The sequence below is a fragment of the Mobula hypostoma genome, chromosome 1 (assembly GCF_963921235.1).
Source record: "Mobula hypostoma chromosome 1, sMobHyp1.1, whole genome shotgun sequence".
NCBI classification, from domain to species: Eukaryota; Metazoa; Chordata; class Chondrichthyes; order Myliobatiformes; family Myliobatidae; genus Mobula; species Mobula hypostoma.
The window spans coordinates 14,875,749-14,891,625 of NC_086097.1; the positions used below are offsets into that span (position 1 = coordinate 14,875,749).

A 15,877-nucleotide genomic window follows, 5' to 3' on the forward strand; every position below is an offset into this window, starting at 1 on the left:
GATGACATAGGAAGGTAAGCTAGCCAATAATATTAAAGAGGACACTAAACGATTTTTCAGATTATATAAAGAGCAAAATAGAGGTGATAGTGGATATTAGACCGCTGGAAATTGATGCTGGAAAGGTAGTAATGGGGGACAAGGAAATGGCAGATGAACTGAATGAGTATTTTGCATCAGTCTTCACTGTGGAAGACACTGGTAGTATGCCAGAAGTTCGCGAGTGTCAGGAGGCAGAAGTTAGTGCAGTTGCTATTACTAGGGAGAAGGTGCTTGGGAATGTCCGAAAATAAATAAGCCAGCTAGACCAGATGGACTACACCTGAAAGAGGTAGCTGAAGAGATTGTGTTGGCATTTTTAATGATCCTTTAAGAATCACTAAATTTTGGCATATTTCCGGAGGACTGAAAAATTGCAAATGTCACTCCATGCTTTAAGAAGGAAATTATAAACTGGTTAGCCTAACCTCAGAGGTTGGGAAAATGTTGGAATTGATTGTTAAGGATGAGGTCTTAGGGTACTTGGAGGCATGTGATAAAGTAGGCCGAAGTCAACATGGTTTCCTTAAGGGAAAATTTTGCCTGACAAATCTGTTGGAATTATTTGAGGAAATTAAAGGAAGGATAGACAAGGGAGAATTTGTGCATGTTTGGTACTTGGAGTTTCAGGTCTCGGATGAAGCTGTTTAACAAGGTAAGAGCACATGAAGCTATTTAACAAAGTAAGAGCTCATGGTATTACAGAAAAGACATTAGCATGGATGGAGGATTGACTTCAAAAGAAGTGAGAATAAGGGGAGCCTTTTCTGATTAGCTCCCAGTGACTAGTGGCGTTCCACAGGGTTCCATACTGGCACCGCTTCTTTTTACATTATTTGTCAATGATTTGGACGACTGAATTGATGGCTTTGTGGCCAAGTTTGCAGACAATGTGAAGGCAGGTGGAAGGGCAGATGGGTCTGAGAAGCAGAGAGGCTACAGAAGGACTTGGACAGATTAGGAGAATAGACAAAGAAGTGGCAGATGGATTTGCAGTGTGAGGAAGTGTACAGTCATGCACGTTAGTAGAAGGAATAAAAGTGTAAACTATTTTCTAAGTGGTGAGAAAATTTGAAATTCCAAGGTGTAAAACTACTGGAGAGTCCTCTGCAGTATTCTCTAAAGGCCAACTTGAAGATCGAGCCAGTGGTAAGGAACACAAATGCAATGCTAGCACTCACTTTGAGAGGACTAGAATATAAAGGATATAATGCTAAGGCTTTACAGGACACTGGTGAGGCCTCACGCAGAGTATTGAGAGCAGTTTTGGGCCCCTTATCCAAGAAAGGATGCGCAGTCATTGGAGAAGATTCAGAGCAAGTTCACAAGAATGAAAGGGTTACTGTATGAGGAGTATTTGGTGGCTTAGGGCATGTACTTGCTAGAATTTAGAAGAATGTGGGGGAGATCTAATTGAAACCTCTCGACTTTCGAAGGGCCTAGATAGAGTGGGTGTTTCCTACAGTGGGGGAGTCTAGGGCCAGAGAGTACAGCTCAGGATAGAGGGACATCGATTTTAAATGGAGATGAGGAGAAATTTCTTTACCTAGAGGGTAGTGAATCTGTGGAATTCATTGCCACAGGCGGCTGTGGAGGCCAAGTCACTGGATGTATTTAAGGTGGAGGGTGATAAGTTCTTGATTAATCAGAGTGTCTAAGGTTATGGGGAGAAGGCAGGATAATGGGGTTGAGAGGGAAACTGATGATGAAATGGCAGAACAGACTCAGTGGGCCGAATGGACTAATTCTACTCTTACGTCTTATGGTCTTAGGTGAGTTTTACATTTTAGAGTGGAAGAGGTAAAGGAATGAATAGGAAAAATTGAGATCAAGGTCAAACTATCAGACAATTCCTTTGTCATATCCATCCTGTTCCTACTCTCAAGACAATTTTAAAACTAATTTTATTTCTCTTTCCAAATTCTGACAAATTGTCTTCAACCTAAAATATAAATTCTGTTTATACTGTATTTTAAGATTTCCAACTGGACCTGCTGAGTGTTTTCAGTATTTACTGGTTTTATTAAAAATAGTGCTTGCAAATAATTTTGAACTTCTTACTCAAAGTCAAACAGATGACATTCACCAGTTACAAATGTCAGATTCAGATTTATTTATCACATGCACACGGAAACATGTAGTGAAATGTATTGTTTGTATTAACAACACACCCAAGGATGTGCTGGGACAGTCCTCCAGTGTCATGACACATTCTGGCACCAACACAGCATGCTCACAATGCCCAGCAGAACATCATAAAACAACAGCAAAATAAATCCCTTTCCTGCTTACACCGGACGGTTCTCCAGCTCCAGGATAGGCCTCTGGGACTCCAGTCTCCACTGGGCTTCAATTTCAAACTTGTAATCTTTAAATTCTGCCAAGGATTTGCTTGGAAGTTACTGATGAATCAAAAATGCTGTTTGCCTTTATTGCCTTCAAGCAGTGAACCACAATTCAGCCACCGTGAATGATAAGCAGGGTGTTGGGAAATGAAGAGTTGAGAGAAAGTTGCTAAGTGGTGGCCGGTCACAGAAAAGCAAAGAAACAATTCAAAGTGAGAAGAATAAAGTGGGATTAATGTAGAATTAGTGTGAAATGAGTATAAATGGTCAGTGGGGGGAAGAGCTGGAGGGCCAGTTGTCATGCTGTATGACTCCATAACTGCTAAAGCATAATTGTACTTTAACATCAGTGGATCCAATACCATCATCGCAACCTCCTTGGTAATACTGTCATTTTACAATACTATGACACAACAGATTCATTTGGAAATTATATTAAATCTCAAAAACACAGTTGCCAATTCAAAATTTAGTCCAATAATACAACCAAATTACCAGAATTATATTCTCTACAGAAACAGCAATACAAAAATAAAATAATGCAGAAGCTAAAAATCTGAAATAAAATCAAGTTGTTAATTATTTTATCTATCTACTGAGATACAGTAGAGAATAGGCCCTTCGAGCTGCGCCACCCGACAATCCCCAATTTAACCCTAGCCTAATCACGGGACCATTTACAATGACCAATTAACCTATCAAATGTTGCATCTTTTGATTTTGGGAGGAAAACGGAGCACCCAGAGGAAGCACACGCAATCATGGAGAGAATGTACAAACTCCTTACAGACAGTGATGGGAATTGAACCCAGGTCACTGGTATTGCAAAGCATTGTGCTAACCACTACGCTACCGTGTGCGTTGGAAATATTCAGGCTGATTCTTTGGAGAGTGAAGCAGGATTAATGTTTCAGGACATGAACTTCCATCAAAAGCAAGCCTTCAGCATTTTGGGCATTGAGGAAGAGAGGGCCATCTGCAGTACCACCGATGCAGCAGAGAGGGCCTCAAGATGGCTGTGGCTCAAAAGAGGGGAGCCATGAAGTAGCTAGCCATCTGGACACAAGCCGGGGTCTGATCAGCCCCAGCTGGGTCACCTGGAGGAGGTTGTATGATGTTGAAAGACCCGAAACACCCGATGATTCCAGGAACATCACTGAAGATGTGTTCAGAAGCATCAATAGATGTATGTACACAACAACAACACAAAGAATGGAGGCAATGGAAGGCTTGAAACATTGAACAGTTTCTCTTTTCACAGATCAGGAGCAGAGAAAACATGGGCAGGGCTGTAAGAGAGTGAAAGGTTAGAGAATTGAAAAGGTAAAATAGGGACAATAATGCAAGGTGAGAGACAGTGTGTTAACATGGCAAGTGTAGAAACAACGGTAGTCCGAGCGTCTGAACTCGAAACTGACTGCTCACCTCCTTTCACAGGTGTTTATTTATTGAGGCACAGTGCAGAATAGGGCTATCCAGCCCTTCGAGCCACGCCAACCAACAATCTCCAATTTAACTCTAGCCTAATCACGGGACAATTTACAATGACCAACTAACCTCACAGCCCGTAAATCCTTGGACTGTGGGAGGAGACTGGAGCACCGGGAGGAAACTCACGCGGTCACAGGGAGAAGATTATGCCTGACCCAGCAAAGTTCCTCCAGCAGCTTGTTTATGAACTTGTAAAGAAACAAAAGTTGGGTGTAGAAGTAGAATAAATGGGAGAAGCAGAATTATTATCTCAAATTATCCAGTCCATATGATAGAAATTTTCTGTTATCAACAGTATTTTCATATATTAAGACAATGATTGCTTTGGTTCTTTTCCCCGCAGTCATGTAACTTTGCTCTCAGTAAGTTTAAAACTCAGCTTTCTTTCTGCCAATCCTGTTAAGAGAATTCTTACCAAATGTTTCATATTTTCTATACAGTATTTTCTCTTTTGGTAGTAATGTAAAGATCAGACTGTATCCTGAGGAACTTTACATGGGGAAGTTAGAACATGAAATTAAAAAAAAACTCACAGAAGTTAGAAACCAGAGGTAGAAGTAGAAAATGCAGTAACATGGTAATTCAGGTTGCATTAGAGGAAAGAGAAGCAAAGCTAATATTTCAGCATTAGCCAGAATACACTTCGAATATTGTGAGCAGTTTTGGGTCCCTTATCTAAGAAAAGATATGTTGGCATTGTAGAGGGTATAGAGGATGTTCAAGGTAATGATTCAGGAAATGAAAGGGTTGACGTGTAAAGAGTGTTTGATGGCTTTGGGCCTGTTCTTGCTGGAGTTTATTGAAAGGCCTCCATAGAGTAAACATGGACAGGATGATTCCTATAGTGGGGGAGTCCAGGACCAAAGAGCACATCCTTAGAGTACAGAACTTTTCATTTAGAACAGAGATGAGGAAGAATTTCTTCGCAAACAACAGGAATTCTGTAGATGCTGGAAATTCAAGCAACACACATCAAAGTTGCTGGTGAATGCAGCAGGCCAGGCAGCATTTCTAGGAAGAGGTACAGTCGACGTTTCAGGACTAGACCCTTCGTCTAGTCCTGACAAAGGGTCTCGGCCTGAAACGTCGACTGTACCTCTTCCGAGAGACGCTGCCTGGCCTGCTGCGTTCACCAGCAACTTTGAAGAATTTCTTCAGTCAGGGTGGTGAATCGGTAGAATTCATTGCCACAGACAGCTGTGGAAGTCAAGTCATTGGAGATTGATAGGTTTTTGATTAGTCAGAACGTCAAAGGTTATGAGGACGATGGATCAGGCATTATGGAATGGCAGAGCAGACTCAATGGGCTGAATAGCATAATTCTGCCCTATGTTTTATGGTCTTATAAGAATAAATGGGGAAAGGGAAAAAATGTTTTTTTTTAACTATGGTTTGAGACTCTGATGACTTGGGACCAACATCAATATCAGAGAGATTGGTATTTACTTGTTTACCTTATATTTTCAGATTAACACATTTTATAATTTGGAAGAACACTACCCTTCACTCACAGTCAGGAATTACCTATCAAGTGTACTGCTCCATGCTGCATAATAATGTAGCACAGAAAGACCATCTGACAGTGCCCTCCACGTCCCTTCAGTTAAACTGTCCTGTATCTGTACCTGACTTGACACACGCCTTTTAAAGCAATTTGCCTGTATTCTCTTCACTGCATAATAAGACATTAAAAGTTTTAAAGCCTCATTGGCACGTGCAAGACTCTGAAGGGGCTTTGGAAGATGGATGTTTTGAGAACATTCCCTTGGGTGGGAATTTTGAAATATGAACAAAGTTTTCAGGACCACTTAAATGTGAGGAGGAATTTGTTCTCTGAGAGCTGTAAGACTGTGGAATTTACTATGCAAACGAGCTGTGAATGTGAAGTCCTGAGATACTTTCAGGATAGAGTTGGATAATTGAAGACTGCAGAGGAATCAAGGGTTATGGGTGGGGAAAGGATTTGGTTAAAGATCACATCAACCACGATGTTCCTGAGTGGCAAAGTAAGCTTATGTTCTTAAGCAGCAACTTAAGGTACTTGCAGCCGAATTCCACTAGGAGCAGCCATCCATTTATGAGAAAGCTTCCCATTCAAGTTAATACTTGGTGCTACAATACACTACATTCTTAAAGTGACAAGGTTCGATAACTGACTCTCCCCCCCCCCCACCACCACCTTTTGAAACAGAATACAACTACACAATGAAATTTAGGTTGTATGCAACAGTCTGCATTTATTTCTGCCCTAAAGATTTCCCCTTGGGCTGTGGTTTACAAACTTAAACAAAAGATTCTGCAATGGAGAGGAGTCAAAAGACGGGAGTCATAAAATTGCAAATTAAATGAGTAGCAAATGGAAGATATATATTCTCAAAAACAAAGTGCACTCTAATCATCATCTTTGGAAGGTGAGTCTTCAGTTTAAAAAAAATCATTTGACAAAGCAATCACATTCATATATAAATGCAGCCATGATTTCCTAAGGAGAAGCAAAGCCATTTAACTGAAAATACTGCCATCCTTTACCAATTCACTGTAATTGATATCCTTGGGTATTTTGAGAGTAGAAGTAGCTAACCCACACCTGTATACGACAAGTAGTTGACATTTTAATTAAAGCACACAGTATGCATGACACCTGTACTCGGTATTGGAAGATGGCGTGCAAACATTCAATTTGTGAAAATATTCCAAGACAGAAGCGTTGCTATGACCACACTCTATATCAGAAACTTAAAATTTGCCAAAATAAAAATACACACTCTCACCTGTCCTTAAAGGGTTAGGTGAACTATACTGACAAGTACATTATTAAAGAGTGTTTTGCAGAAATTACTAAAACTACAACATTCTCATTCAAAAAGAACAAATGGAGGAGAATAAATGAACAGTAGAATAAGAAGCCAGCAGCTAGCTCTTTACATTTCAATGTTCTACTATCTCCCAAAAATGGTTTGTCTGATTCTCAGAACACAGTATAATTTTGCTCACAACAAAGATAAAACAACCGTCACCATCTCAAAACACGCAAATGTCTCAAAAAGATGCAAAGCTCAATGTTGCAAATCCACAAATGCCTCCCAGGCAATGGTAATCAAAATGTTGGTTTGACCTACAAGTTTGTGTTTGATGTTCCAAGGGGCAATTATCCTATTTTCCAAAATTTTTGCCACACTTGTTCAATTCAGACTGGTTCTGAACTTAAAAAGGTGAACCTGGCAAGAATCTGAATGAAATAAATTTTCAGTGGTTGGAAATTTAGTATGAAGAAAAGTTTTCAATCATTTGAACTAAAGTAGCTTAAAATGTTTGCAACAGTATTAGCTTTGATGACAATCATTGGTGCTTAAAGCAGTGTTTCAGAACTTCATTACTTAATCTGCCCAAAGGCAATTTGCCCATAACATTACCCGATCCTGAACTTTATATCCAAAACTGCTCTACTCACAAATTGAGAGCCAGACTATGTTAAACACCAGATAATGACAATTCACATTATTGGAGGTGAAGGGAGTTGTGAAATTGAGAGAGGAAATTAAATGGGCAAATTATCAAAACCCCAAGGGTGAAAATCGAAACATTTACTTAAAGAATCAGTGTTATAACTTTATTCAATGCAAACTTCGCTCTCTTTGTAACGTATTAGGAGTGAGAATTTATTCCCCCCTCCACAGTAGTCACTACAGTTTATTCACTTAATCTTAACCCATATAACCATGGCAGAAGCTATAGTATACAGGTGGAGTTAGCAAGGTTATCTAAAACAAAATGTACAGCTTTGGTTACAATATGGGGTTACATTACCAACAACTTGGGGTACAAGTTGGCTGTAAGATGTAGGTGGGTGTCCTATGGCTAAGCTGGGCCTTCAGTTTTTGAAGGAAAATAAACGTCAGCTCCCACAGAATCCCCGTTTTTCATGTGGAATAAAACAATACCTGACGACCATCTGCCCTCAATCCTTTTTTTGGAGTGGAGATAGATCTGTGCGAGGGATTCACACACATGGCACCAACTTTCTCATGGGAACTAAATGCCAGACCAGTTTGAACTGTCATAGATTGGAACAGAAAATATCAGCCAAAATTCTCTTAAGTGTTTGCAGATGACACTGGTGCCAAACCCATGAACCGATCAACATTATCAAAGGCTCTAGAGTTTTCATGGATTCCCGAGTTCTTTAGCTGTGGTTATAAATGGTCTTAGTTTGCCCAGTCAGAAAGATGAACTTCTCTGCAAGTCATACTTAAGAACTCGATGTCAGCCTCATCTTGTGGTAATGTTTAATGATTACAATATGCCTGAAGCAAACATGATATTCCTAGCAGGCATATGGAACCATGACATTCAGTCCGCAACACACAAGTTGGTTAATCATTCACCATTGATATTCTTTTGGAAAAAAAAACTAGAAATAACAACCATCTGATTTAAAACATTCAACAAAGCCATGTGATCACAGTGGATGGGCTGCAGTGCATGTAATTCCACAATCTAACTGAAATCTTGTAAATGTAAAAACAGGATATAACTATTGTGTTTAAAAGCATTACATTAGACCACCAAGTGCACCAAACAGCAGGCACATGGTATTAAATGAACAAGCATTGTTTTTCCACCAGCTTTTCATGATTGCTTTTCAATTGACTGGCAATGTTTCTTTGCTCTAAAAAAGTCTCTTAAAAACAAATCTTAAATCCTTAACTTTTGATGCTGAAAATGCACTTGAAACGATTCAAACTCCTCCCTGCATTCTGCACCCAAGGTTGAGAAGAAACACAACAGTGGGCAGAATCTAATTTAAGACCACTTCTTTTAAATGAACTATAATTTGACCAGGAAGTATGTTCTCATGACAAGCCACTTCAGCTCCACCTCTTCTCACCTTAAAAAGACATGATCAAATATGCTGCATTGTCAGCTAGTGTAACGTTAGGAGTTCCCATCTGCACTTCACACTGGCAATGAGGACCAGACTCTCCTATTTTGATTGTTCTTCCGTTTCAGCTTTCATTATATTCAATCTTTTCTGCAGTAGTCTCTTTGGCATTTCCATTCTCTTTGGCATTGTTCTCTTGTTTACCGTTCTCATGACATTCAGGATCAGTGTGGTTGGGAAAAGTGTTCTCTCCGTTCAACATTCCCTCCTCTCCTGCAATCCCGTCATCCAGTACTTCTGTTAACTTCAACTCATGGTCGCCTTCATCGTCACTGTTTAGATTTCTCAGGATGAGTGGAATTTTCGAGTCTGTGACAGTGTTCCCTAGCATGGCTATGTTACTTTCCTCGTATTTGGGAAGGGGTGCGCTCTTGTTCCGGAGTTCCGTAAAGTGCTCACGCTTCATAGCAGCGCTCTGCACTGCTTTTTCCAAGATCTCCTTCTCTGCTGTACGGAGCTGGATTGCCATCTTACTGTGGTACGACAGCTCTGGCTTTTCAAGCAATGACTTATCATCCTAAAATCAGAGAAACAGAGATAAGAGGAAGAGTATAAAGAGGGTGATTCGAAAAGAATAATGTTCATTTCCATTTGAAAAGGTTTAGATTTACATTTACCTGGAGACACTTACAGAGAACAATATATAGCACAGTCAGGCCCTTTGGCCTGTTAGGGCATATTCTGGAGTAATGGTATAGAGCAAAGACTACTTTTAACAGCAGCCAGTCTTCAAACCTGATTGTGGATTGCAGATTGAATTTAAAATGCAGCCCTGAACAATAGTATTCCTGGAGCTGCAGACTGGAGTTGACTGCAAACCAGACAATGCCGATTGATATTCATTTTGACTGCCCGGCGTGTAGGTGTGAAGAAGGTGGTGTGAAAATTATATATAATTCAAAGGAAGCATTATAGATACATTGTAACTATAGAAATGTCTTTGAGCTTTAGCATATAAAATGCCATGTAATATTGGGTCGAAAAGGCCTCTTCTTCCAAGAGTGTCTGGAGTTATGATGCCTGCTGCTTGTTTTCATTGAATAAACACTTTTATATCTACTAGCTTCAGTGTCTCTTCGGTGACTTTGTTCACATCACAATACAACCCACAACGTTGCACGCATTTATTGAGCTACGGTGTGGAACAGGGTCTTCCGGCCCTTCAGCCACACCACACCACACCACCCAGCAATCCTCCAATTTAATCGGAGCTTAATCAGGGGACAACTTACAATGACCAATTAATTTACCAACCGATACGTCTGCGGACTGTGGGAATAAACTGGAGCACCCAGAGGAAACTCACGCAGTCACGGGGAGAACGTACAAACTCCTTACGTTATTGGGAATTGAACACAGATTGCCTGTACTGTAAAGCGCTGTGCTAACCACTACTATGCTGCCCCCTACCCCAAGATCATTCTAACCCTTCCCTCCCACATAAGCACATGGTTGAAAGAAAAATAGAGGGCTATCTCTGAGTCTCCTAAATGTCCCTGCCTCTAACATTTCACACACCCACCAACCTTTGACATCCTGCTGACTCTTTCGCCCAGTCACCCTAAAACTGTGCCTTCCTGTATTAGCGACTGCTGTACTGGGAAAAAGGCACTGGCTGTCCACCCTTTCTATGCCTCTTATCATCTTATAAATCTTTTATCAAGTCACCTCGCATCCACCTCTGCTCCAAAAGAAAGTTGATAAATTTTAATTCCCTTTAGAACGTAGAACATAGAAATCTACCGCACATTACAGGCCCTTCAGCCCACAATGTTGTCCCGGCCATGTAACCTACTCTTGAAACTGCTTGGAATTACCTACCACATAGACTTCTATTTTTAGACACTCTGTTTAAAACTCCATTTACCCATCTAAGAGTTTATTTAAAAACCCTATTGTATCCGCCTCTACCACTGTCACTGGTAGTGCGTTCTATGCACTCACAACTCTCTGTGTGAAAAACTTACCTCTGACATCCCCCTTGTACCTACTGCCAAGCACCTTAAAACCATGCCCCCTCATGTTAGATATTTCAGCCCTGGGAAAAAGCTTCTGGCTATCCACACATTCAATACCTCTCATCATCTCATACACCTTATAGGACAAAGAAAATGGCTGCTTCAACAGTACTAACAGAAAATCAAGAACAGGTGTGACGATCATCTGCAATTAATGTAGCACATTGGTATGGCAGGCAGTAAACCTGTCTCCAGTGACCTGGGTTTAATTCTGACCTCCTTGTGGAGTTTTCTTGCTCTCTCTGTGACTGCGTGGGTTCCCAGGGGCGCACCAGCTTTTCACAACAATGGTCATTAGGTTAATTAACTATTTTATATTCATCCTAATGTAGGAGAGCAATATTAATGGGCACGAGAGGGAATACATTGTCGGTGACATGCTAAGGGCCTGTTTCTGTGCTGTAGTGTTCTATGACTCTGAGCTGGCATTGACTTGAAAACCCTCCTACGTCATGAGAAAATACAAAATAAAATGTTTGAAAAGCACATCAAAGGGGAGATTTTCTAAGAAAGTCTGAAAGGATTGCCTTTGACAACTTGGACAAGGAATTAGGCTTGAAGGAGATCCCTATTCCGAAAGCAGAAATGATGTAGAGCAGTTAAGGATTTATTCCACAGCTTAAGGCCTTGGCAGAAGCAGGCACAGCTGCCAAAAGTCAGAGAAAGGAAATTAAAGTAGCACAAGAAACCTGAATTGACATCTGCAGAGATCTGAAGGGCCGGAGATGGCAGTGAAGAAGGTAAGGATGAAGGGATTTGAATACGAAAAGCATTTTAAAATCCAGATGCGGCTACAATAAGGATCCAATGGTGACCAGCCAGCAAGACTACAATGGATGAAAGAAAATTAGTAAGAATGAAAATATGGTACCAGTTTTGGGAGAGTGCAAGTTTTCAGTGGAAACAGAACGGGAGGCCAATTGGTCGGGCAGTGGATAGTGGGGACTAGCGGAAACACAGAGAAGGTTGAAGGTTTCAGCAGTAGAGTACAAAGAGAAACAACTTCGGTGAGAGAGAGAGAGAGAGAGAGAGAGAATAGTAACCAGCAGAAACACATTTCAAATAACTTTTAGTAAATGAAGAAGAGTAATTTAAACAGGGAGATGACAAGATCTGTTTAGGACAGCATAGTGATGCAGCAGTGACTTGGACTGTCTGCAGCAGAGCATGCATGTTTTTCTCCGCGGGTTTCCTTTAGCTGCTCCAGTTTGTTCTCATTTCCCAAAGAGATGCTGACAAATTAAATGGCTAAACTACTTGCCTAGGCCTAGGGTTATGTAGGTGGAGAAGGATCTGCAGGAAAAAATTGGTGACATGGAAATAAGTTAAGATTGAAGATTCAAAGTACATTTATTATCAAAGAATCTATAAATTATACAACCTTGAGATTTGTTTGCTTACAGGCAGTTGCAAACCCAAAAGAACCCAATTTAAAAATATAAAAGACCAACATCCAGTGTGCAGAGAGAGAGAAAAAAAAACAAATCATGCAAAAAATGGAAGCGAGCAACAACAATATTCTGAACCAAACTGAGTCCTTTATTCAAATCCCCATATAGCAGGGCAGATTGCTGCAAAGTTCACAGGACAATTTACAATAACCAATTAACCTGCTAACCAGTGACTGTGGGAGGAAACCGGAGCCCTGAGGGAAATGGGGAGAACGTACAAACTCCTTACAGGAAGGGGTGGGAATTGAACCCAGGTTGCCTGTACTGCCAAACATTGTGCTAACCACTATGCTACCGTGCCACCCCGATGACAAAAGACTTGGATAGAGTGGATAGTGGGCATCAGAGGAAGTACAAAGTTAAGATTTCAGCATCAGAGAGCAAAGAGTGAGAGAGAGGATGGCAACCTGCAGAAACACATTTAAAATTTGTTTGTTCATTATGCGCCCTGTTGAATAACTTGGGTGATCATGGTCTTTCCATAACCATGACTGTTCTTGGAAATTTGTCTACAGAAGTGGCTTGTTGTTGCCTTCTCCTAGGCCGTGTCTTTACAAGATGGGTGACTTCAGCCATTATTAATACCCTTCAGAGATTGCTTGCCTGGCATCAGTGGTCACACAACCGTGACTTGTGATATGAGAAGCTGGTGCATACGACCATCCACCACTTGCTCCCATGGCTTCATGTGACCCTGATCGTGGGGCTAGCAAGTGCCCAAGGGTGACCTGCAGGCTAGCAGATGGAAGGAACGCCTTACACCTCCTTTTGTAGAGACCCATCTCGACGTGAATACCCATACATTTAAAATAACTTTGAAGAAGTGAGGAAGAGCAATTTAAATGGCGAACTGACACAGTGTGCCTAGGGCAGCACAGTGATGCAGCAGTTAATGCTGCTGTTGTAAGTTAGCGACTTTTTCCTAGGTTTGGAGGAAAGTATGGGGGGGCCGTCAGGAGTAGGTTTTTTTTGCACACAGGTAACATCCTGCTGGGAATGGTGGCAGAGGCAGATAAATTAAGGACATTTAAGAGGTATATGGATGAAAGAAGAATGGAGGGCTATGTGGCATGGAAGCATTAGATCGATCTCGGAGTAATTTAAAAGGTTGACATAACATTGTGGGCTGTAGGGCCTGTACTGTTCTATCTTCCATGTTCTTTAGGCAAGGCAAAAACACTTTGATCATTACACTTATCTTATCACTTGCAAATTTCATTCTGCTTTTCACAGAACTTACCTCAGTGGTAGTTTTATATGTTTTTAACAGGAGTGCAGCCCTGGTTTCAAGAAAGGTCCACAGTTTAATTTCATTATCCCAGCTTACGGGGAAATCAGAGTTTCCCAAGGTGAAGATCTTATCGATTACATGCTCTCGAACAAGATGTTCTTTCAATTCATCTGCAATTAAACAAATCATGTTTAAAGTACATTCAAACTAAGATAGATCAAAATCCTAGAGGCACTAATTCAGCATAAGGATTACTTGGGCCGATTATATTCTGAGCAAGAAAACAGTAACACAGTTGGATTTTCATTATTTCTTGCTCCTTCCAACATTCCGCAACTAGTAGAGCACCATCTCATTTCTGAGGTTTGTAGTAGTTACAATTGGGGGCACAGAGCTTGACTTGTTCCTGGATTTTCTCTTTTACAACTGACTATTCAGCTGAGGAAGCAGAGTTACCTTCTGTCCATTTAAATCAATATTCCTTTTCAGTCTTATGGAAGGGTTCCACACCTTCTTCCCAGTGTGCTCTGCAGACTCGATCACAAATACAGTCAAAACTCCCCAGCGGCTCACTGGCAGCATCAGGGTTATGGGTTGTGTAGGAGGGAAGAGTTAGATTGACCATGGAGGATGACTACATAGCCAGAGGTAGTGAATCTGTGGAACTCGTTGGCACTGATAGTTCTGGAGGCCAAGTCATTGGGTATACTTAAAGCAGACATTGATAGGTTCTTGATTAGTATGGACATCAAAGGTTACAGGGAGAAGGCAGGAGAAATGGGGTTGAGAGGGATAATAAATCAGCCATGATGGAATGGTGGAGCAGACACAATGGGTTAAATGGCCTAATTCTGCTCTATGTCTTATGGTTTGAGGGGGCAATGATAGGGAGACAGCACTCTCCGCAACATTTATCCCCAAACATTAAATAAATCCCTGATATTCGGGACATCATTGCTATTGGCAAGTCCACACAATGGGAAATCTGGCTGCACACTATGGCAATACTACAGTAATTACAATTCAAAGGTGCTTCAACAAATACCAACTTTGGAATCTTTCATTCCGTTAGTTATCAACAACAAAGATGAAACTTAACCGAAGGACCACATGACAATAACGGAATAGGCAGCCTGTTGAAAGGTTCTACTCCTCCAAAGGTCAAGTGCAATCCACTTTACTTGAGATCAGATCCCTGTATGAAGTAATCATGAAATAAAAGATTCAAGGATCACCAACTGCTCTTAATTTTTTTGAAAAAATACAATTAATCTTCTGAAATCACTGTGATTAATGATCTACCTTGCATTACAAAGGCAGGGTCAGAAAAAAAAGGCTGTATTTCACACAGCCTCATTTATTATGATGAGGGCTATAGCAGGCTTGAGGATCAGCACCTCATCTTCCATCTGGCTATTTACTTATACTTTTGAGATAGAGCACAGCACCAAGCCCGTACCACCCAATTACACCCAGGTCACCAATTAACCTACTAACTCGTATGTATTTGGACCGTGGGAGAAAACCTGGAGGAAACCCATGCAGTCATGGGAGAATGTACAAACCCCTTACAGAATATACAAACTCCTTATAATGTCACATTAACACCAGAACCCGGCAGGACCGAACCTGTGTTCCTGGCATTACACTACCGTGGTTGTTGCACCCGTCTGACTCAGTACTGAATTTTAAACAAAAGAAAATCTGCAGATGCTGGAAATCCAAAGCAACAGAGACAAAATGATGGAGGAACTCAGCAGGTCAGGAGGTATTTATGGAAAAGAGTAAACAGTCGACATTTCTGGTCGAGACCCCTCATCAAAATTCATGACCGGTCCTGATGAAAGGTCTCGGCCCAAAATGTCTAATGTTTGCTTTTTCACATAGATGCTGCCAGTTCTGAATTTTACAACTTCAGTTGCCCTGATTTCTTTGTCTGTATCAGAAGTCCATCAGAGGTTCCGCTTTTTTATCCTTTTTCACTTCCCCTTCCACCACACCCCTCCAGCACCCACCAACTCCCCCCCCTCCACCCCCTGGAAGTAGTGAATATGCCCAACCTGACCTGCCAAGATTTCCCACACTGCCTTCCACAATCCCTACAGCCTCTCTTGCCTACGTTCATAATCTCTAATTCGGGAAAACAGCTGTCTCTCCTGCGGTTAGTTAAAAAACAATTTGAATGAGAATGTAGGGGTGGCATGTTTACTAAGTTTGCAGATGATACCAGTAGCATCATGAAGGATCCAACCCAACCTATTTATGGACAGTTTGCCCCGCCTCCCTCAGGGAGGAGGCGACATAGCATCCACACCAGGACCACCAGACTCAAAAAGAGATCCTTTCCCCAAGCAGTAGGG

At 41.1% G+C, this 15,877-nt stretch overlaps 1 protein-coding gene across 5 annotated transcripts in view; it reads right to left on the reverse strand.

Moving 5' to 3' along the window:
- Positions 1 to 4,990: 4,990 nt before the first annotated feature.
- The window catches only part of setd3 (SET domain containing 3, actin histidine methyltransferase), a 157,096-nt gene continuing 146,209 nt past the window's right edge, over positions 4,991 to 15,877 (reverse strand). For all 5 annotated transcript variants that reach the window (XM_063043678.1, XM_063043687.1, XM_063043696.1 and 2 more), the window contains exons 12-13: positions 13,527 to 13,687; positions 4,991 to 9,334 (exon numbers count right to left, since the gene is read on the reverse strand). In XM_063043678.1, coding sequence (XP_062899748.1) covers positions 8,882 to 9,334; positions 13,527 to 13,687 — 614 coding nt within the window. In that variant the 3' untranslated portion in view covers positions 4,991 to 8,881. The remainder of the gene's footprint in view (positions 9,335 to 13,526; positions 13,688 to 15,877) is intronic.